The following is a 21560-nucleotide window of genomic DNA, read 5'->3' on the forward strand; positions in this document are numbered from 1 at the left end:
CAAATTTTCTAAGCGACATCCACGTAGGTAGAGCCTGCGAATATCTGGTTTGGCTGCACGACGTTAATAACAAATACTTGAAGACGAGCTGTTCATCAATATTTTAACCGTAGAATGACGATCGTATAGTAGCAAGGCCGTATTTTGAAAGCTAGACGTGACAAGCCTCCCTCTTTCCATGGCCTTTTTCCAGTGCGCAGGCTACAAACTTCGTCGCGCCGCTTGCACCCGGGCGCAACTAGCGAGCGGCAGGAACGCGCTCTACACATATTCCCAATCTCGTGGAGCACTGGTGTTCGTTCGTCTGAAAAACCTGCAGTTTCTGTGTACGCACGTGCGCCATTGTGCCCACTCGCTCGATAGACATAAGTGGTCTTTTCCTGTCTTCATCCTCAGCCAGAAATTAGGTTCTTGTTTCACTACCGTCGAAAGCTTCTTTTAAGCAAAACAGGTAACGCGCGGATGCCACTAGATAACGCGGCGCCGACCGTTCATCAAGTGGATCGCTCCACACGGAAATGGCCACCTGCACCAGGGACTCCCTTTACAGCACAAGTTTTTGAAGCGATTCGTGACATTCGAGACCCAGAGCACCCAAACACGCTCGAGGAGCTCGCTGTAGTGACTCCCGAGTCCGTTTCGGAGAGCTCTCGGCGACGGTTTCTTCTGGTATCGTTTACACCAACGGTCCCGCACTGCAGTCTAGCTGCCCTTATTGGTCTTTGCATACGCCAGCGGCTTGTTGACCTCGGACTTTCGCCGACCTGCGTCTCTGCACTGCCCGAAGTGGGAAAATCGCCGTATGCCCTGCGACTAAAAGTGCTCGTAACGCCCGATACCCATGTGCATTGGCAAGAAATCACAAAACAGTTGAATGATAAGGAGAGAGTGCTTGCCGCACTCGAAAATGCGCAGCTTAGCTCTATGGTCAGGGGTTGTATGCCGCTCCCATGAACCGCATTGTCGAAGCCTTTTCCAGGATCCAACGGCCTACTATCGCCGATGCCCGCAAGGGTACAGCAAAGCCGCTCTGCCTCCGTGCGAATTCTGCCTCAGTGCTTTCGACGCTGCAGCAGAAGCTGACGATAGGCTCGGATCCCGCAGGATCGTTTGAACGAACGAACGAACGAACGAACGAACATTTTCAGAGGGAAGTCCGGGTTGTGGCCAGAGGACTTGAGGGAGTTTGGAATATAGTGCCGGTCGTTTCCCTGGTTGCTGTCACCGTCGTGGACTCAGAGATCCTTGATTAGATACAGCGATCCTGCACCTGTAAAGACTCCAGAGGTCTATGCTTGGGCGCGGAGCGCTCTCGAGTGCAGCCATGGTAGGCAGGCATGCGCTTGCGCGTTTCTGCGTTGCTCCATTGAAGCGGTACAGATTCCGTTTATGTGTAAGGCAATAGAGATCCACATCTGCAGGCAGCTATAAAGAGTATATGTGGAATGGTGTCTCTGGGAATAGCAATGGAAACGATTCAGATCCCCGCGCAACGCATACCAAGTTTGCCGACTTGAGCTCTGTTCAAATGTAAAGCATACGCTGGCATGCGTGCATCATATACAGACTCATCTGCATACGATACACCATGTCTTTCGGTACTCTAGTACAGCAGTTTCGCGAGATCCAAACCTCGGCGTAGGAATCAGGTACTTTTCGCAACGCAGTGGATCCAGTGACATATCCAGCGATTCAAGAGCTTATTGGAGGCCGCGCTTTGCGTTCATACCATATGAGGCAGTTTGCGGTATTTGGTCCCAATCAGGGTATACAACGTGTGACTTGTTTATCATTGCCAGTCCTCGCTGGTGCTGCATCCCCCAAGCGCGATTCTCCGCGATATTGGCAGGAATGTGAGATTCTTTTCCGTCGAACAATCGCAGCTAGTGCTCGAGTGGATCTCAAAGCGCTATCGGGTGCATTCGGGTTCAGTGCCGTTGCTCGACTTGCTAAGAAAAGAAGACGTTGCTTGCTCGAGCTCCATGTAAAAGCACTCTTCTAAGAATTTTCCTTCATTCGAGAAGAAGCGCGTGATATCGCTTGTCCATACCGTTTCCCTAGGTGCTCGTCCCGAGACGATCATCCTAAATCGAACTCGAAACTCTGTCGCGTACTGTGGCACTCGATCGAAACGAAAAAACAGGCTCATACGGTCAGAGCGTGGTGGCCGGGACGTCTTGCAACCCCGGAACGACCAGCGTTCAATCCGGAACAGGACGACGAGCCACGCAAATACTGTACATCCGGTCACCAGCGTCAGAAACAGAATCGATTTACCTTGTTCTGCAAGAAAAGTTTTGTTCGGCGTGATCAAGCCAAGAGCGGTGCCAAGGAGCGCACCACAGCTTGCAACGGCCACGAGCCACTCTGCAGCTGTGCAAGGCGTAAAACGGTGTTGCGCAACCAGATAGCAGATGATTTCGCGTTCCACGTGTCGACAGAGACTGATAAGATCGTCAGGGAAACCAGGAACAGGAGCCATCGACCGGAGGAATCAAATGAGGCGTAACGTAACGCTGCACCAAGAACGGTGCGCGTAGACACACAGTGTTTAGTAGAACGATGAACATGCTACGACCACGCAGGGTAAATTGATGTTCAGACGCAGACGCCTCCCCATCTTTTACGACCGGCCACTGGTATCAGCTTCTGCTTCTCCTTGCGCAATTCGAGCCTAAGAGGTTTCCCCATAAAGTTCGCTCTTTCCAGCTCCGCGGGTCTCATATTCAGTACTGTACATCGTCTGACAATGACGGCGGCGTTGAGGTTTCGGTTCAGGAACTTTATGTGTTTCTTACATCTATTAGAGCTCTTCATTGCAAGGAGTTCTCGAACTCGTGCCCTCTGTGCCAGCAAAGTCTCGTCATCATCCTGGCCGGGAAACACCTTTTTTCTCGCCTATCTCCCATCTTCGTCTCCTTCTTCGTCGTAACATACGCTTCTTCGCTCTATGGTCGGCGAGAGGAGGATACTATTCGTTTGTTTTCCGGCAGCCGGCGATGATGATCCTCTAGGATCCCCGGCTTTCATGTCCAAACCTTTCCTTTAGATTTTTTATTCTTTAAAAAGAGACATACATCGAACACGTCAGCCATGAACCCCGAAAAGCACCTGACGATATTCACTTGGGAGTGGGACATAGTTATCAAAAATATATAGTTTCAGGCGATTCTGTCCGGTTTCTCTGAAAATCGAAGCGCTCTCGAGATTGCGCACGCGGGGCCAATGCTTCGCCGCGCCTGCAGTGCATGCTCCTGCTGAACGGTCGCTGCAGGGGTCACGAATGCGCCAGCGCAGCCTAATTGGGACACCAAGCCCTAGAGCTCGTTACGTGCATATACAGTTCTGTCCATAAATGAACAGGAGCTCGCTCGCCGAGCAATAGTCACGCCAAGCGTGACGCGGCGGATACTGTTCTCGAATGCCGGTTAGTGCGCATGATAGATTTTGTCGCTGGCGGTGTTTGAACCGTCAACGCATTCAGCGAGGCAGCAGTGCGGCTCTGAACCTTGCACTTTTCATTTACACGGCAACAAACATGCGAGCTGGCACTGTGACTTTCGTGGCCTCCCTTGGTAGCCTGCGGAATTTCGGGACTTTCGCGGTGGCGGGACCGAAGCAAGCTGCACCGCGGCGGAACTCGAGCGAGGCCCGTGTGTGGTTGCGACGCTCGCCCTCAGAACGTCGAGTACCCAAGTTTCTCGTACGAGCATCTTCGCAGGAGGATAAAGATACAGGTAAAGCGGGGGACCGTGGCTCTTTTGGCTCCAACGAGGAGGCAGCGTCTGGTGTCGGGAAACCGCAAGGAAGAAACAACTTGCAGCCGTCACTGGACCTGGGCTTCAGTTCGGAGTACTTGACCTTCTTGGATAGCGTTGAGCTTCCGGAATCGTTTCCGAGTTATTCACACTGGTTAAACCTGCCGAAGGGGAGACCGGAATGCGAGCAATGCCGCGGAGCAGGCGAAATTTTATGCCCGGTGTGTGAGGGCAAGGGTTACTACGCTCTTGAGATTCTCGGCACCGTAAGTGCTGGACAGTGCGGCATGTGCCGCGGTACGAAGAAATGTCCGTGTCCGACATGTAAGGAGCATATCTATCTCGCGATGAGCGACCACGGGGCATTTTCGCGCAAAGGCAGTGAGACAAGCACTGACGAACAGGTCAGCCGTTTCGGTGTCTCCTGATATTCGCAACTAGCCACAACGGGAACCAATGCTGCTTTACGATGCTAAGGAACGTGGGTGACGAGATGAACAGCAGTTTAGTCCCTATACAATGGAAGTCGAGCCTGCTCAGCGCTACTGAATGGCACAGTATCTTTAGACGGAGACAGCTCGGAGTTCAGGAGGCTCACTTACTCAGCTGCCACCTGGTGCCCCCCCCCCGTGATGGTTGCTCGAATGCTTTTACAAGTCCTGTGGATCGTCGTCGTCTTCAATCTGGTCTGTGTTGGACTTGATGCCATCCAAACCGACTTTCAATGCAAATATGCCTGTAGTAGCTGCCAGCAAGGATACTAGAACGATTACGAAAATCGGAATACTGACCATCAACAAAAGAGCAATCCAAACAAATGCCGCAGTTATCGCGCCTGCACACGAAACGAGTACAGTAAGGGCTGCACAAAGGACAGCGTACAGAATGCTAATAGTTATCGTTAGCAAGTATACCAGCAAGGTACACACGAGGACAGTCGTCACCCATGCGCTGTATTCGTTAACCAACGAACCCGAGCGGAGCTCTTCCGCAATGAACTTTGACCAGCGACCGAGAGCTTTGGAGGCATGCACACGAACTCTATTCATGTTCGGGAAGCGTGTGCGATATAGCCCCACTCTTGTAGTCTCTGCACTGGACAGTTTTGGTTGCGACGAACTTGAATGCAAATAAAGAGGGGTTTCAACGTTTTCATGTCCTGCCATTTTTACGCATAAAACCGGCGACTGCTCAACTGTTCGCCTTATCAGCGCGGGCTTTTCGTCGACCTCGCTAGTCGGGGCTTCCACGGAAACCCAACTGTCCACGGGCGCCTCCCCGTCCAGGTTGCCTGAACTAGTTTCAGTTCCAGCGAACGCTTTCGTGCAACGAGGTGCTTCCTGCCTGTCTGCGTTCGGGCTTTTTTGGTTTTCAGCAGTCGCGATGCTGTTCGAGTGTCCTCCTGTCTGTGGCTCGGTGCGGGGCCGTTCTGTTCTGGACTCTGGCAGTTCGCACTGTCCCCCCGGTTCCGCAAGGTGCGCGGATACGTCCATCGAAGTAAGTAGCGCTTCGAATGCGGAGCCTCCAGTTCACGACACTGTTACACAACAGCAAACGAAAAACCGAAGCAGAGTCTGCGTCTCCAGAGAGCTACACAACCCATTTGGAAACGTTTGCAAATGAACGCGGAAGACGATGGTTGTTCGCGTGCGCGCAGCAACGCGGATTCTTCTGCTTGAGAGAACGTTCGTGCTGATCAGGGATATGCAACTACACGAGAATTATCGTCAACCGGGAAAGCGTCTATGATTCTTCATCCTGGACCAAGTTCCAGCTGCTACAAACCGTAATCCCCTTTCGATGTAGTGAGTCGTTCGTGAGTTCATCGAAGGCCGGGGGCCTGCCGTGAGCGCCCGGAATAGCTGCTCGGAGATATCCGCCTGGGCCGTTGTCCGAGCGCGCGATATATCGCTGGTCCCCGAAATAAGAATCTTTCTAGCCTGCACAGTGTTTCCAAATGTACATTGTTTGGAATCAATTACTAGGCCAGAAAACACCACATCAGGGGCTAAGATTCGTCGAAAAGTCACATATACACCGGGTGCGATCGCAACTCACATGACTGCACGTTCGCAACAAGAGCGAAGGAATATTATGTAGCCACATAAGTTAACCCTGCGAGTTGCAAATCGCAGTTGAAAACATAAGAAAAAGAGCCCAACGCGGCTAAGGATCATGACCAAGAAAGGTTTTCTGTCTTCCACTTCATTTCCTCGACTTTATGCTTGAGTGTCGACTCCGCAGGCATCGCGACCTGTCCGTGTAAGGGCGTGACTAGATGATACATTCGTCCTGGCGTCTACCGAAACCTTCATCGAAGCACCGCGACCGTCACTCCAGATCCCCCATCTGAAGGGCTCGCTTCCTGGAAACTGTCCACATGCGGATGGCCACGCAGGTACTCTCGCACAACGCTCTTCAGCCGTCCAGAACCGTGTCCATGAATGATCCAGAGCGATCCCATCTGCACACTGCGATCTATCGCAGAATCCAGAGCAGATTCTACTTCGTGTGCCCGCATACCCCTGAGGTCCACGGTGTTTCGGTCAGTGCGCACCAGCACTGGCGAGGAGAGCCCGCTGGCCGGCTTCTCAGCTTCGACACGACGCCGTGGCGATCGTTCCGTGGCCATTGTGGTCGATGCTTCAGTCGGGCGCTGAACAGACACGACTTCCTGGACAGCAATTGTTGCTGTCAGGTTCCCCAGTGCAACACGTATACGTCCATCGGGAAGTTTCTGGGTCACCCGCAAGGGAGATGATCCGAGCTTCGGTACCATGACATAATCATTCGTGTCCACCGTTTCCGGGTTGATTTCCCGATCATCGTCTCGTTCCAATCCCGCTAGGGCCATTGTTGCTTCCGCGACTTTTGCTTCCAGGGTATTTGCAAGGGTGTTACCTTCCGACGATGCCATTTCATTGCGTCGAAGGCGCTGCAGTGCTTCCCGAAGCTCCTGACGCACTTGTTCTAATTCCGCTTCTAATGCCCGCTTAACTTCTTCGATTGCCTCCTTGCGATGTCGCTCTAGTCCTGCAAGTCGCTTCTCGTGCTCCTGTCGCATTCGCTCCATTTCCCGTGCTTCTTGGCGTGCTCGTTCCAGGTTCTGAAGCTGCTCCACGCGAATCTTTTCAACCTGCTCCATGAGGCGGCTCATATTCTGCGGAGAGCTCGATCCGCTCCCAGGACTCAGTGGCAAAGAGTCCGGGCTCGAGCCTACACCGACCGATCGTTCGAGTAGGTTTTCCGCTTCTTGCAAAATGTCGTGATCGAGCCCGAGTCTGCGGGCAACCAGCAGCGCATACGACCTCCCCGCTACACCCCAGAGAAGTCGGTACGTAGGTTCCAACCGGTCCGTGTCAAATTCAACGGAGACGTTTTCGTATCTAGAGGGTTCCATAAAAAAGAGAGTCTTCAGTTCACTATGATGCGTTGTCACAAAGACGAAGCGAACGTTTTTCTTCTCGACCAGGTAGCGAACAAGGGCGATGCCAAGCGCAGCTCCCTCAGCCGGATCCGTTCCAGCACCAAGCTCATCCAGAAGCACCAGCGAGTCCGCAGTCGCACACTGAAGAATCTCACCTATTCGTCTTATATGGCCGCTGAATGTTGACAAATTTTGCTCTAACGACTGTTCATCTCCAATGTCTGCAAGTACTCTGTCAAAGTACGGCACAGTGACATCTTCATCGAGTAGCGTGGTCGGCGACATATTCGGATCAGCGTGTCGCCGAGGAATCGGAATGCCGCTCTTTGCCATGAGCACTATGAGACCGAGGGTCTTCGCCGCTAGGGTTTTTCCTCCGGCATTCGCTCCAGTCAGGATGGCGGCGGAAGCAATTCCCCGTAAATGAAAGTCAATCGGTACCACGCTCTCCATCGATTTGAGCGAGCGCCACAAAAGTAGCGGATGGCATGCACCGCGAATGTCCACTGGCATCTCACTATCTGCAGCGAAGCGCACCAACGAAGCGCCGATATGCCGTGCGTAACGGGCTCGGGCCACCGAGAAATCAATGTCAATCAGGGCCTCAAATGTGCTACTGAGCCGGACGCTCGCAGCATGCAGTCGCTTACTCAGCTGATTCCAAATGTCGCGTTCGATTGCGGATTCCCTGCGACTGAGGCGACGTAATTCGCTATTCAACTCCACAATCGCATGCGGCTCAACGAAAACAGTGCTCCCAGTGTTACTGTAATCGTGCACGATTCCTGGTATTCTCCGCTTGTGGGTCGCCTTCACTGCAAGCACCTGGCGATCGTAGCGCGTCGTTGGCGTCCGATCCTGTAGAGCATCTCCTTTGCTCTGAATGATTCGCTGTAGTTCGTCTTTTATTCGCTCTTTAATTCGCTGCAACTGCGTTCGAACTACTCGAAGTTCATCGGATGCAGTTTCGCGCGGACGACCAGTTTCGTCGAGTGTCGCAAATATCTCTGATGCTGCCGCACTGACGGGCTGAACCCGATCTAGAATACTTTGCAATTCTGCTGAGCACTTCTGCACAGCAAGAGGTTCTGTGTGCATCTGATTCGTACAGCTAGTGCTGTCAAATGCTGGTGAAGACATGTATGCGTCCGGGGAGGCCGAACTCGAATCCATGAGGCATTCCGCGGAAGCCTTTTTCAAGTTCGCCGCTACCTGCACGAAATTGGCAATGCGAAGCAGCTCTTCTCCTTCGAGATTACCTTTTTTGTGGAGCCTTTGAATAAGTCCCTCGACATCCGGGAGCCGTTTCAGAACCTCAAACGGCGAGGTTGGCGTCCGCCTCTCAATAGTCACAACTTCAGCTGTTAGTTGCATAAGTCTTTCGCTTTGCTGTTTCGTTAATGATAGAAGATGAATCATTAGCCCTCTACTCAGGAGACGTTGCCTGCCCGTTTGCGTAAGCGCTAAACTCGACAAGCACTCAAGCACTCGGCCAAACTCCAAAAGTTCGGCTGTACTCTCCATAACTAGGGAAACCTGCTCGACCTGCTCCATCCCGAGAGAAGCAGTATTTGACTCTCGTGAAACCACCGTCTGGCCCAGGTTTTCTCCAGTTACACCCATAGCAGCGCCAGCTGTTGTTGCTGCTGCCGGAACGCTATCTACGTCCGCCAAGAAGGCAGCATTCGGCCGCGCGTGCACTCGCTCTTGAGAAACACCGTGCTCTCCAGAGTCAACTGAACTGCACCGGACATGAAGCTTGCTGAAGCTGTAGATCGAGCCGGCCACATAACCGCGTATACGGGCACTAGCGCAGAACCTTGTTTTCAGAAGCGTAAACGAAGCACGGAGCTTCGCACGTCTGTTCTCGACTGCATCCAGCGCCTGGCAGCTTTGGCAGTAAGAGACCCCAGTGCTGGACGTTTGGTTCCAATTCCGAGCGCTGATTACACTAGAGCTCTCAACTATGTACATGACTCGAAAAAATCAGAAACAAAATCTCAGTAGACGAGGATTCACCATATCACGCTGCAGAAGTGCTGCTCCACAGAAGTAATTCAATCGCAGCGCGTTGAGAAGATTGATCAGTCCCGCCGAGGCGCTAGCGACGCCATCGAAAAACACACTTTTCAGACACTGTTGACGAATTCTGTTATGTCTGTTTGTACCAGAAAAGCTCTGAAATAACAGCAACGAAGAGCGGTCGCTACAAAATACCGCGGAACTCCACAAGACGCACTGCACCTCCAGGTTGAGCTTACAACGCCTCGTTTGCGATGGGCTCTCGAACGCCTGCCACAGGCACAGCGTTGTTCGACTCCGTACTACGCTTGGCTCGTGAGAAGAGTTTGGCAAAATGGCCGGACACGGAAATCCGTAAAGCGGTTTCCTGGGCGCTGCTTGCAGCGAATGAGGCAGGGCGGACTGGCAGTGAGCACGGGTACCCTGAGTTGGACGCACTGTTGCGCGCCTGGTTAGAGGAGAACCCTTCTTGGCAATCAGAGTTCTTGGAAAGGTTGCATACAGTGCTTTGTGACCCGAACGTTTCCCACGCTTGCGCCCAACCGCCACGTTCGAGGCAAACGAGTAACTCGTTCGAGGAATATGCATCAAACCTTTGTGTGACGTTGCTCGCAACCAGACTGAGCAAAAACGTTCTCAACAATCAGGTTTCACTTGTGCTAGACCCGTCTCACATCAAGTGATTCGGATGTGCGCTTTCCGATGTTTTGCGGTGCTCAGAAGCTTTTCTTAGTCGAACAATTTAGTGAGTTTTCCACGATGCGAGAGAAGAATTTTGCAGTCACGTTCGTAGGGCTTTACGAAACTGGGACAGCCAGGGGCGATAGGTGAGCGATCCAGTGCAAGAGCAATGTCAGAGGGGGCGACTTTTTCGAAGCACGCGTTTTGCGCAGAAATCTTGGAAATGAGGTCGAATAGTCGAGCGCGCTCTCTGTGGAAGCATTACGAGCTCAAGACGGGCCAGGCCTCCACCCGTGCTTCACATGGACGTCATCGCCTGGCCAGGAGCTTTCTTTCGTATGTTCAGTGGCAGGCATATCGAAAGACAGTGCAGCAGCAGCAACTGGTCTCGTTTCCGCTCCCGCTACTTTCGAGACCTCGCTCATGGTCGTTAAGCTAAGCTCCAAATAAAACCAAAGATGTCATAAATGGTAGCGCACCTGCTTTAAATTATTCTGTATTTCACAGGTCATGAAAAACGCCTTGCCTTTATCACGGAGAGTCGGTTCTCTGCTCGCAATGCGATGGCCTATCCCGGTTGTGTACCCTGGGCAGCACGATAGAACCGCTGATTATGCGGGTCCATTTCTCGGGGGGCAAAGTCGGATGTTCCAGGTTACTGTTCATGCGTTCCGCATCATGAGAAGATAGATACAGGGTTAATGAGTCTTGTCCATATAGTCTTTCAACTCAATTTGGTTTCATCGCTGTTGCGGTGTATAGCAGGGGATCGAAAATCTCTATTCGACGCACTCTCTAGATCGTAGACGAATTGCCTTAAGGATATATGCTTCACTGCAGTGTGCATGGATGGCTGCGTACCTCCTTCAGGGCAGTCACATCGCAGTGCTCAGATGCCTGAGGAATACTGAAAGGAAGAAGTGTATGGGCTCCGCGCCAAAAATCGATATTCTTAAAGACTGATTGGGTTCAATGGTAGAAAATGACCCGTTGATCACCTTTTACGAAAAGCGAAGGCGACTATAGTAACCACTATGACCGTCCCTGTTCTCAAAAGCTTGTTCGTGTTATCCTGAATCACTGGGATACAGTCGCAAAATAACTTAGTTCACACACAACTATCTTTTATCGAAGTTGCGACGAAAGAGTTCCTGGAACGTTGCGATCGTTATGAAGAACAGGGACACCGACCAGTTTTCCGAGTCGATGAGACTTCCTTCCGAAAACACGGTCGAAGCATATGTAGGTCTTCGCAGAGAACGGGCTCGTTGTATGTATGATCGAACTCGAAGAGAACGTAGATATTATCTGTTCAAGCTACTGTGGATTCATATGGCGGCGTCAACTTCAACGCTGCAGAGCGGGCCGTACTACCTAGTGGCGCTTGTGCGTTTTTGAAACCATGAGTTTCCAGAGCTCTGTTTTGCAAAACTCCCGAGAAGATATTTCAGAGAATGCCGTAAGAGCTAGGAGCTCGTCCGTTGGTAGTGAAGGGGGTCGTACGAGCCAAACCGTTCTCGGAGTTGCCCGTCTGAGGAAGGTTGCCGTACAGCAAGTCAGCCGCATTTGGCACGCTGGAAGATGGCAGAATCTTCCAGATTTCACTCGTTTACTTCTCATTGCTCTTGTTTCCACCTATTGTCTGAGTTGGTACCCGCCGTTCACGCAGTTTTTCTCGTTTACGCCGGCTGAGACACTAGCAGGGCTGCGGATCTGGAACGTGGTCACGTACGGATTCGTTGAGGTTCACGCGCTACACCTCTTTTTGACGCTCTTGGTACTCGTCACCGTAGGACGATCTTTAGAAGAAGTTTGGCGAGGATCGGAGTCTCCCGGCGGCTCAACGGAGCGCTTGTTGGAGCTTGCTATGTACGTGCTTTTCATCACAGCTTTCGCGAGCGTGCTGTCGTTCGTTATCACTTTTGGCGCGTTTTTGTGGTGGAAACTCCGTCCTGAGTACTTGTTTGCAAGTAGCGCTGGTTTCTATGCAGGAAATGTAGCTTTACTTGTCGCGTATGCTCGATACCGACCGGAGCAGACGTTTCCGAGCCTGGGCACTCTCGCTCGTTTCGTTCCAGTCCGTACGTTTCCTCTGATGTATGTGAACACGATCGTATCCCTCGTTCCGTTGGTACCGACCCTATGGCTCTCGGGATTGGTGACCATTTGCGCCTTTGTCGGTAGCTGGGGATACTTCCGATTCGCGAAAAAGTTTCAGTTGCCAACCCCGGAGGTCGCCGGGGCTCCCGCCGAATTCCCACTGTACATGTTGCTGCCAGAATTCGTCATGCACATCCTCCAGCGTGTTGGAATCATGCGAGGCGCATGCGGGGACCCCGGGACAACCTCTTTAGAAGATGGATCCACTGAACAACGGGATGATTCCGCCCGAAGACGCGCAACTGCTGCGAGCCTTCTAGATCAGCACCTATATCGTTCCGCCACCAATCAAGACGCAGTATCCCCGACGAATGTGTGAAGGTCTGTTGAACCCGCTGCATAACGTTGGTGCATCAATCGATATCTCTTTGAACGGCGGCTTCTGTGGCTGACCGTCGCTCTGCCAGCGCGCGCTGTACTCGAACTTAAGAGCGCACAAAGCTTTGCTCTCCCTGGATCAAACTCGATCAAGAGGAAAAATCGAACGCGCACTTAGTCGTTCGCTCCGGAGGGACCATCTTGCGGGGTTGAGCGTGGAGGCTTGCAGCAGAACTTGGGATGACCGAGAACCTTGCCGACTTTCCGTCCGCCGCAACCGAGCAGCTCTTCATCCTACATGGTGTCTGAAGCTATTGACGCGACATCGATGGAGACGAATGCCGGTCTGGGAGATGCTCCAGCACGTATGCTTGAACTGATCAGGAAAGTACGGATCTTGGGCTGGAGTGCAACGATCCCAGAAGCTCGCTTGTCCGGGCGCGCCTGCAACTTATCAGAGGATATCATCGCCTTGCGGACCGAGCCGACGAAACTAGTGGCTCTCCTGCGCATGCCACTCTGCGCTTGAGGATGCATGTGCCTCGCTGGGAAAGGCACTCATCGCATGCTTTCAATTTCCGGTACAGAGGCGAAAGGCGCTCCACATATGCGTACATTTGCCGATTAAGGATCGTGCGGCTCCCGTCGCATGCGCGTTATCACCGTTCGAAAAGTGCGCAGGTGCTGCAAGTTCGGGACTTGTGATCATATGGTGGAGTTTTATCGTCATCGTTCTTCTGGTGATGGCCTTGTCATGATTCGTGTCACCCGACAAGAAAGGTAGAGTGTAGGTGATGGATGCGCACGGGCTTTTTCGTGAAAATCAACCAGTCGGGCAACGCTGATTTGGCCTACAGGGGACCAATGTCGACCAGAAATGGAATCGGTTGCGTTCACTCCCATTCTATTGTTCCGGGCGGCTTACTCGTGACGTCATAAACAATGCGATTCACGCCACTGACCTCGTTCACAATTCGCAGTGAAATTCGCCGCAGCACCTCGAAAGGAAGAGGATACCAGTCGGCAGTCATGTAATCCGAGGTAGCAACCGCTCTCAGCGCAATGACCTCTTCGTATGTCCGAAAATCTCCCATGACTCCTACAGCTTTGCTGGAAAGGAGCACAGCGAATGCTTGTCCAATCTGTTCATACAGCCCTGCACGGCGCAATTCATGCAGAAAAATAGCATCTGCTTCGCGCAGTTTGTTCAAACGTTCGGAAGTAATCTCACCGAGAACACGTATGGCCAATCCCGGTCCAGGGAAGGGGTGACGATAGACAACCTCCGCCGGTAAGCCGAGCACTAAGCCAAGCTTACGAACCTCATCCTTAAACAGATATCGAAGCGGTTCAATGAGTTTGAGCCGCATTCGTTGTGGCAGACCCCCGACGTTGTGATGCGTTTTGATCGTGGCACTCGGGCCCTTGTGCGATATGGATTCGATCACATCCGGATACAACGTGCCTTGGAGCAAAAAATCGGCTGAGATTTTTCGCGCCTGCTCCTCGAAGACCTTGATGAACTGATTGCCGATGGTCTTGCGTTTCTCTTCCGGATCGGTAACCCCTGCTAGCGCATCCAAAAAGTGCGTAGATGCATTAATACAATCAACCTGAACATGCATTTGGTCTCTCAGCATCGCCATCACGTCAGTCGCTTCATTTTTGCGCAAAAGCCCGTTGTCCACAAAGATTCCGCGAAATCGATCTCCAATCGCCCTGGACACGAGCAGCGCTGCGACCGTGGAGTCGACGCCACCGCTCAGCGCACCGACAACGAGCGCATGCTCTCCTGTTTGCTCGCGGATTGTCCGAATCGCTTCTTCGAGAAACGCTTCCATGTACCAGTCACCTCTGCAGCCGCATACTGCCCGGCAAAAATTAGCCAGCACTTCCGTACCGTGCTCAGAATGACTCACCTCCGGATGAAACTGTAGTCCATATATAGGTGCAAGCACCGATGCATGCGCGTTCGGCTGCCCGTACACGGCAGCGTAGTTGCAGTTTTCCGTGCGGGCAATGGGGTAAAAGCCCTCGGGCAGCGAAATCACCCGGTCACCATGACTCATCCAGACCGAGCAGGAAGTCTTGAGGCCGTGAAATAGCGCGCCACCGTCAGCAGGATCTTCGACTACCTGGAGAGTGGCATGTCCGTATTCTCTCTTATCGCCGCACTCCACCTTCCCTCCGAGCTGGTACGCAATCTCCTGCATACCGTAGCAAATTCCCAGTATAGGAATACCAAGGGAGAATATGCGCGCGTCGAGGTGCGGTGAATCAGACTCGTAAACAGACGCAGGGCCACCAGACAGAATCAAACCCTTCGGTTTCAGTTCCATCAGGCGCTCTGGTCCAACATCGTAAGGGTGAAGCTCCGAGTAAAACCCGATGTCCCGAAGGCGCCTCACAATCAGATGCGCGTACTGGCTCCCAAAGTCGAGGACCACGAGTAGATCGTGCCCCGCGTGGATCGAGTTCTCCAACGGCTCTGTCATACGAATGTTCAGAAGTGTGGGTGTTCAAGCTGCACCCGCGGTACAGTTGTCGTTGCGTTCCTGCGTTTCTCGGCGTCTGCGTGGTGCACCCACATCGGATTAAGGTGGAACGATGTATTTCGCATCCTGGTCCAGCCTTTCGATTCCCTCCGAACTTTCTTTCTCGGTGTACTGCCTCGGTATCCAAATTGCACCATCAAGCGATTACGGATTCTTATGTAACTTTTGGATTCGCTGTCACCCTTTTTCGGAACTGTCTCTTCGATACGTTGCCGCCGGAGTTCATTACGTCACCGGTATCAAGTTGCTCCATGACACACACGAGGAGAAGTTCGTACACTTCTCCACAGCATTACCTACTTCTCAGGCACAGGAATCCATTCTTCCGTTTTCCTTGCAAACGGCAAGCTCAAATCACGCTTTCCTCAAGTTTTCGGTGTTTCTGTCTCGGAATATCTCGCAGGTGCAGCAATCGGTGCCGCAAGACTGACGGGAGCAAGAAATCGATGTCGACCCTTGACGACTTGTTCAATAGCTGAGGCCGGAAGTGCACTGAACTACTCACGCCGAAGAGTCGATTCCGTTCGAAAGGAAAATCTCCCTCTCTTTGTGGACATCCTCGAAGCGGCACTCGGCAGCAGCATGACGTGGCTCAATGGAACTGCACCCCAGGGCTCTTGTGTATTCTGGTTCCATGCCAAAGGGTCTTGGACTCGGACGATGGTCATTGCAGCGATCGCTTCTTCAAGAACGCGCATCACGGATTCGCAGGAAGAGAGCGAAGACGAATCGTCCTTGCTCGAATTGATCTCCTGTCTGACTATTCCTCCCGGTTCTTTTTCACCATAGACAACATCGCTTTCCACGAATCCCGTATCAAACGGGACGGCGCGGACCTGCGCATGCCGCGGACAGAGAACTCGCCGATGGCACCTCCTTGAACAGGCTCGTAAGTCTTGGGTACTGCAGTCGGCGCGGAAACGGCGCTCGATATCGAGGTGACCATGCTGCTCCCGTGATGGGCATTGACTGAGCGCTGAATCAAGAGCTCATATGCGACAGGGCGGCGCTCGGAAGCTGACGTGTGGAGGAGAGATCGGAGCACCTGCGCACCGTCAAGCGTGATCGCTGCAAATGGCGCTCGTGGGCTCAGTGCAAAGAATGTGACAACGGCAAGTGAGGCACTGATCGCGGTCTCCGCATGAACATGAAAAGCGTTCACTTAAGCTGGAAGTAGCGAAATCGAGGCAATAGCGCTGCAATCAATTTTCCTCCGCTGTTTAGAAGGAGCTGGAGGAAATAGAGAGACCTGCGTATTTCACGCCCAAACCAAGAGAGGCGAAAAGGAAGCATTAGCAGAGAGAGCTCGCCAGGCAGGTGTTGATGGCATTGGAAAGAGACTCAAACTTTAGAGTGTGCGCCCGCAGAGGAGGATCGCTCCCAATTTATTCCAAAATCGCTGGTGGACTCAGAGGATTCTGCGTAGCGATGTTTCCTTCGCAAATGCAGACAGCGGTCCATCCGATGGCTGTTATCGGAAATCTTTCGTCCTCCTCGAGCCGACCACCATCGGGACATATGCAAGGTGTCCTTTCTAGATTATGTCTTGAGGCGTTCTGGATCAGGCCCCTGTTCTATCAGTGAACACTGTTCGCTGTTTGGAAGAACACGGAAGTGTCCAAGTCGGCAATGGGGCCGCCTCCTGCTGCAAGATAGGATCTATGCATCCAAAAGACTTTAGTAAACTGTGATGATCCTCTAACTTAAAGAAAGCTTCTAGGCTAGCGTTCGTGCTTGCACTTGGGTCTCTTTGTGCTGTCAGGGAGAGCGCAGACGTCCGAAGGACTCGAGTCTCCTGCATCGTCCACTCTCATGAAATTCGCGGCAATCGCGACATCGCGCGAGTTCCGATCTCCCTGCAAGCATCCTATACCCACCAGGCTACCTGATTGAGGGTTTGCTATTGCTCTTTCTGCACGGGGAACGGGTTGAAATATACACCAAAAACGCTGCTTGACTACTGCCAGTATTGTTGAACCAGCGTTTCATGCTGCGATACCTTCGGGTGTTGTGTCTCCGCGATTGGCTACTCGACCACACTGTTGCGTGGAGACAGTATGCTCGAGTTCGACGCAGCTTGCCGCTTACGGTTACTTTCACACCTCTCCAAATTGGTCTTCCATGCGCGTCATTTGCAACCCGTGGAGACCGAGTGTGGAGCTCGACTATCCGCAAGCGCACGTTTTCAACGGAGAACGAGAGCTCGCCGAGCACGACTGACGTTGCTCCGGGGCCTGCAGTTGGAGACCGAGCACAACGCAGCACGACGCCCTCGCTCTATCCTGGAGGTGGAGACAAGCTCTCAGGGAGCGTCTCCAATTCTGCAGGCGTCGTGAAAGCCACTGAGGAAACCCTGCGGCAGATGAACCTGTTTACTGCGATTAACTCGGCGCTGTCGTGTGCACTTGAGAGTAACCCCAAAGTTCTCGTATTTGGAGAAGATGTTGCTTTTGGTGGTGTATTTCGTTGTACAAGTCAGCTTCAGAAGCGATTCGGCAGACAGAGAGTCTTCAATACGCCTCTGACAGAGCAGGGCATCGTAGGTTTTGCGGCCGGACTGGCAGCGATGGGTTATCGCCCGGTAGCGGAGATCCAGTTCGCAGACTATATATATCCCGCTTTCGATCAGATAGTGAATGAGATCGCGAAATATCGCTACCGATCTGGAGGACAGTTTAATTGTGGTGGAGTGGTTATCAGAGCGCCTTACGGCGCGGTCGGCCATGGAGGGCACTACCATTCGCAATCTCCTGAGGCTTATTTTTTGCACACGGCCGGTATCAAGGTCGTTATACCCCGCGATCCGTTCACCGCAAAAGGCCTTTTGTTGCAGTCGATCGCTGAGGATGATCCGGTCATCTTCTTCGAGCCCAAGGCACTTTATCGAGCAGCCCAGGCAGAGGTACCTCTCAGCAAGTATGTGTTGCCACTTGGCCGGGCTGAGATCGTTCGCCCCGGGACGGACATCACCTTGGTGGCATACGGAGCGCAAGTCCGCGTGCTTCTCGAAGCAGCCCAAGTCGTCGCCAGAGAAGACAAGATCGAGGCAGAGGTCATAGATATTCAAACGATTCTGCCGTGGGATGAAGCGACAGTGTGCGAATCCGTTGCGCGCACCGGGCGATGCATCGTCAGCCATGAGGCGCCGCTTACTGGTGGAGTCGGTGCCGAAGTTGCCGCTCGAATCCAGGAGGAATGTTTCCTCGACCTGGAGAGTCCGGTCATGCGCGTATGTGGCTATGATATGCCTTTCCCTCTTGTCCACGAGAAGAACTATTTGCCATCCGCAGAAAAAGTTGTGCAGTGCATTCGAGATTGCCTGAATTACTGAAAGCTGCATAGATCTCCATCGAACGGCGCTAACGACGAATTAGACCTCATTGTTTCATCCTCGCTAAGGATTTGCACGGAAAAAACTCTTTCACGAAGAGCAAACCAAAGCGCGCCTTGGAGAACAACTTCATTCCGAACCAGTGCCCTGCGATATCGCCGTCAGCAAAGTAATGCAGTCTCCAAATGCGAAGCAATCACCGAGCAACAAGCGCCCGCGAGAAACTCAAAAGGCTACAGTTTATGCGCGTTCGGCAAGGTCTTTGAAATGCTGCGCACTAGCCCCCAAGAGGCGAGGATGCATCGCGAAATGCTGCCGCATGGACGACAGACCTGGTCATGGCGGACTCTCTTCATTTCTTGCTCTGTATGTCATACGTGCGAGGTATCCGACTCGATCGCTGGATCCATGTCACTCGCACCATTTGTTGGCTTGTGCGCTGTAGCAAACGCGTCTCGCAGTACTCGAGCTGCAGCCTCTGCAAAGTCGCCTTGCCGAGGTTCGAGCCCTGGCAGGAGCCCCGAGCTCAGCTGGGATCAGCCTACTTCCCAGACTTTTTGCCTCCACGTTTGCCACTGCCTTTACGTGGAGGGCCCCGCCCCTGCGCTCGCCAGACTTGCAGTTTCCGCCACCAGCGCTCCTGTTTCTCTGAAAGCTTAATCTCACAGTAAGGATTTTTCTCGAGACGCTCCGGGTACCACGAGAGCAACAGTGGTCCACGATACTGCTTTTTGAGTACGGGCACACCCGATCGTCCAGGAGAAGCGCCCGAGAACCTGGACTCGTGGAATACCTGGGCACGAAGGACCTCTACTGGCTCCCCTGTAGCAGGAATAATACCCTTCTCCAACGCTCTAATTTTCGCCTCATCTTCCACGGAAAGCTCTAGGACTGACGGCCTCTTGCATAGCGTGCGAATGATTCTCCTCGTGAGACACTGCATACTCTCGGCGCTTTAAAAGCGCTCGCGCTTCACCCTGAAGCAAATACCTTAACTTGCTCGTTAAGCGATCAGCGTACCAGAATCCAAAACGCTTGAGGGGCAGCTATGGCTTAGCGCAAACTAGATGCGCTCGCACACATCGTTGCATGTGATTGTTCCGAAAAGCGCTGCGGTGTTCGCTGCAGTAAACGGCACTGCCCAACGGGGACTTTACTAGACCCTGAGAATTTTGAATAGAGCAACTAATACAAAGTTCTTTTCGTGGGGTTCTCAGTATTCGCTTTGCTGGAGCTACGCCAAACAATAGCAAACTGAGTCTCCGAGGCAGCTGCGGACAAGGTAATCCCCGAGCTTGCGCTACGAACGATAAATAGCACGAGAAGCTGCAATTGCGCAGTTCATGTGGGCGTTTTGGAGTGGAGCAGAGCTTCTTGCGGTGAAAAAACGAGCGAGGGAAGCTGCTAGGCCACTCCAATGCTGTGTTCGCGGGTCCGCTCTTCAGGAGGGCATTAAAGCAGTGGCGATCGGTAAACACGGCGCCAAACCGGTGCCGGAATCGATTCTGGAACCATTAAAAGTAGAGCTGGAACGTGTTGAGCATCAATTGCAGGTCTTTAAGCGGCAGGGACCCAATATGGCAGCGGATGACCCCGCAAGCTCTCTGAATATTGAGCAAGTCGCGCGACGAGCCTCCTTCCTGGCATCGTTATTTTTGAAATACGAGTTGCTGCCAGCGGAGGCGCAACTACTGCAGCATTGTATACCGAAAAGCACGGCGTCCTTGCGTTTGGGCCGAGAGCGCTGTGACTGCTTTGCAAGTGACGTGCTTCAAACGCTGTGCACGAACCTGCTCCCCGAGTCCAAAGCGTTTCGCCTTGGCGTCAAGTTACTGAGCGCTCAAGTCTTGTCGCGTGAAGAAGCTATGGAGCTCGCATCCATCGTTTTGTCCTGTAATGCAAACACGATGGAGTCTCCGGCAGTCGATATAACGGATGTGGTTTCGTTTCGCGCGCTCACGATGCATACCATGCGGGTACGCCATGAAACCTCGGACGAACTACTCGGAATGGCGGAGGCAGCGAACAGCGCGATGAGCCCTTCGTTTCGCCCTCACCAGAGCAGCACACAAAGTCGACCTCCTCAACGCTATGTGCAACTGGCCGAACCCTTCGATGGCTTCGAACGTCCGGGATGCCTGTTAACTACACCTATTATTGCCTGGCACTTGCAAGAGCGCTGGGGAATCGCGAACGTTGTAGGCGCTATGGGCGACTCGCCTGGGCCAAAATATGGTCCGAACCTCAAGTCGGTGGCACTGGAGCTTTCCCGAGCGCTCGGGCCGCATTCCACTGCGGTGAATTTTGCCCAGAATCTCGATGATATCTTCAAGGGGAGCAGAGCAGGCAGCAGATGCTTCAACCTCGTTGACCAAGCAGTTATTTGTCCAGCACTGTACGATCTTCTGCCGTTACGACGCAGCATCGTCAAACGCCCGGGCTGGTCAACGGTTGAGAAATTTGTAGGCTGCGCTCCCGAGCAGTGCAGTGTACTTATCGCCTCCGCTTTCCATCCGCCATACACCAAGCGCATGATCGAGGTTTCCATGGGACTTGGGCTCTCCGGTGCAATCATCATTCGCAAGGGCATCGAAGGGACGCTCTCAATCGCCCCGGACTCGAACTTTATCGAGCTTGCCTGTTGTGCTCGTCGGGCGGATCACACTTATGAGCAAATCGAGTTGAAAGTACAGCCTTCAGTCGAGCGAGTGAAGACGTCGTCGCCGGCGAACGCAACCGTTTCCGCAACACTGACTGCAGCGGAAAACGCCCGGCTGCTGCGGAACTACTACCAATCGCGTACATCATGCGGCGACGAGCAGTTCGACCGGATAATTCAAGCAACACTTGCATGCGTGGATGCCGGTATGCAGTGGCTCATGGAGCACATACACGAACAAGGCCTTGCTGGTGAAGCATCGAGCAGCGTGCCCCCGTGCGCGGGGGGATGAGCGGTGCTCACGTGCATGGGCTGTTCGTTGGAACGAGCCCGTGTGCGCTTTTTTACTGTTGAGCCTATGCCTCAATATCCGGTACTTCCAATGGAATATAACCATTCATAAACTTCCGATTGTGGTAAGAACTTTCCCTGGACGAGTTGGCGCTCGAGAAACACTTCGCTACGCCGACACGGCGAGTGCTGGATATTTGAATGCTTCTGCCTTCGCTGCCGCCAGTCTGCGGCACCCACGGACTCGTTTCGTTTCAAGTTTCACGATTCTGCAGTGTTGCTTTGCTGACGTTCGCAAATCTGGGGTGCTCGTGCGATTATTGGGGTCAAATTGTTGGGACAGCTCGTGAACGCTCTC

At 52.9% G+C, this 21560-nt stretch overlaps 10 protein-coding genes and 1 non-coding gene across 11 annotated transcripts; 6 read left to right on the top strand and 5 right to left on the bottom strand.

The window, feature by feature from the left end:
- Positions 1 to 462: 462 nt before the first annotated feature.
- CYME_CML160C (hypothetical protein, conserved) lies at positions 463 to 954 on the top strand (the record flags this gene model as incomplete). The annotated part of the gene is made up of 1 exon (XM_005536741.1): positions 463 to 954. One exon carries the CDS (start codon positions 463 to 465, stop codon positions 952 to 954), a length of 492 nt encoding a protein of 163 aa, XP_005536798.1.
- Positions 955 to 1909: 955 nt separating this feature from the next.
- CYME_CML161C (hypothetical protein) lies at positions 1910 to 2482 on the bottom strand (the record flags this gene model as incomplete). The annotated part of the gene is made up of 1 exon (XM_005536742.1): positions 1910 to 2482. One exon carries the CDS (start codon positions 2480 to 2482, stop codon positions 1910 to 1912), a length of 573 nt encoding a protein of 190 aa, XP_005536799.1.
- A 1056-nt stretch (positions 2483 to 3538) lies between these two features.
- CYME_CML162C (hypothetical protein) lies at positions 3539 to 4186 on the top strand (the record flags this gene model as incomplete). Its single annotated transcript, XM_005536743.1, has 1 exon — positions 3539 to 4186. The coding sequence occupies one exon, from the start codon at positions 3539 to 3541 to the stop codon at positions 4184 to 4186; it is 648 nt and encodes a 215-aa protein (XP_005536800.1).
- Positions 4187 to 4408: 222 nt separating this feature from the next.
- CYME_CML163C (hypothetical protein) lies at positions 4409 to 5251 on the bottom strand (the record flags this gene model as incomplete). Its single annotated transcript, XM_005536744.1, has 1 exon — positions 4409 to 5251. One exon carries the CDS (start codon positions 5249 to 5251, stop codon positions 4409 to 4411), a length of 843 nt encoding a protein of 280 aa, XP_005536801.1.
- An 818-nt stretch (positions 5252 to 6069) lies between these two features.
- CYME_CML164C (DNA mismatch repair protein MutS, chloroplast precursor) lies at positions 6070 to 9159 on the bottom strand (the record flags this gene model as incomplete). Its single annotated transcript, XM_005536745.1, has 1 exon — positions 6070 to 9159. One exon carries the CDS (start codon positions 9157 to 9159, stop codon positions 6070 to 6072), a length of 3090 nt encoding a protein of 1029 aa, XP_005536802.1.
- A 302-nt stretch (positions 9160 to 9461) lies between these two features.
- Positions 9462 to 9890, top strand: CYME_CML165C (hypothetical protein; the record flags this gene model as incomplete). Its single annotated transcript, XM_005536746.1, has 1 exon — positions 9462 to 9890. One exon carries the CDS (start codon positions 9462 to 9464, stop codon positions 9888 to 9890), a length of 429 nt encoding a protein of 142 aa, XP_005536803.1.
- Positions 9891 to 11290: 1400 nt separating this feature from the next.
- CYME_CML166C (hypothetical protein, conserved) lies at positions 11291 to 12367 on the top strand (the record flags this gene model as incomplete). The annotated part of the gene is made up of 1 exon (XM_005536747.1): positions 11291 to 12367. The coding sequence occupies one exon, from the start codon at positions 11291 to 11293 to the stop codon at positions 12365 to 12367; it is 1077 nt and encodes a 358-aa protein (XP_005536804.1).
- Positions 12368 to 13259: 892 nt separating this feature from the next.
- CYME_CML167C (GMP synthase, glutamine-hydrolysing) lies at positions 13260 to 14861 on the bottom strand (the record flags this gene model as incomplete). Its single annotated transcript, XM_005536748.1, has 1 exon — positions 13260 to 14861. The coding sequence occupies one exon, from the start codon at positions 14859 to 14861 to the stop codon at positions 13260 to 13262; it is 1602 nt and encodes a 533-aa protein (XP_005536805.1).
- Positions 14862 to 16908: 2047 nt separating this feature from the next.
- On the top strand, positions 16909 to 18252 carry CYME_CML168C (branched-chain alpha-keto acid decarboxylase E1 beta subunit; the record flags this gene model as incomplete). The annotated part of the gene is made up of 1 exon (XM_005536749.1): positions 16909 to 18252. One exon carries the CDS (start codon positions 16909 to 16911, stop codon positions 18250 to 18252), a length of 1344 nt encoding a protein of 447 aa, XP_005536806.1.
- CYME_CML169T lies at positions 17564 to 19302 on the bottom strand. The gene has a single exon (XR_002461417.1). It is a non-coding gene; the product is annotated as a hypothetical transcript (transcript).
- Positions 19303 to 19595: 293 nt separating this feature from the next.
- On the top strand, positions 19596 to 21203 carry CYME_CML170C (similar to phosphoribosylanthranilate transferase; the record flags this gene model as incomplete). The annotated part of the gene is made up of 1 exon (XM_005536750.1): positions 19596 to 21203. One exon carries the CDS (start codon positions 19596 to 19598, stop codon positions 21201 to 21203), a length of 1608 nt encoding a protein of 535 aa, XP_005536807.1.
- Between the last annotated feature and the right edge of the window lie 357 nt (positions 21204 to 21560).

The sequence above is a fragment of the Cyanidioschyzon merolae genome, chromosome 12, assembly GCF_000091205.1.
Source record: "Cyanidioschyzon merolae strain 10D DNA, chromosome 12, complete genome".
Classification (NCBI taxonomy): domain Eukaryota; phylum Rhodophyta; class Bangiophyceae; order Cyanidiales; family Cyanidiaceae; genus Cyanidioschyzon; species Cyanidioschyzon merolae.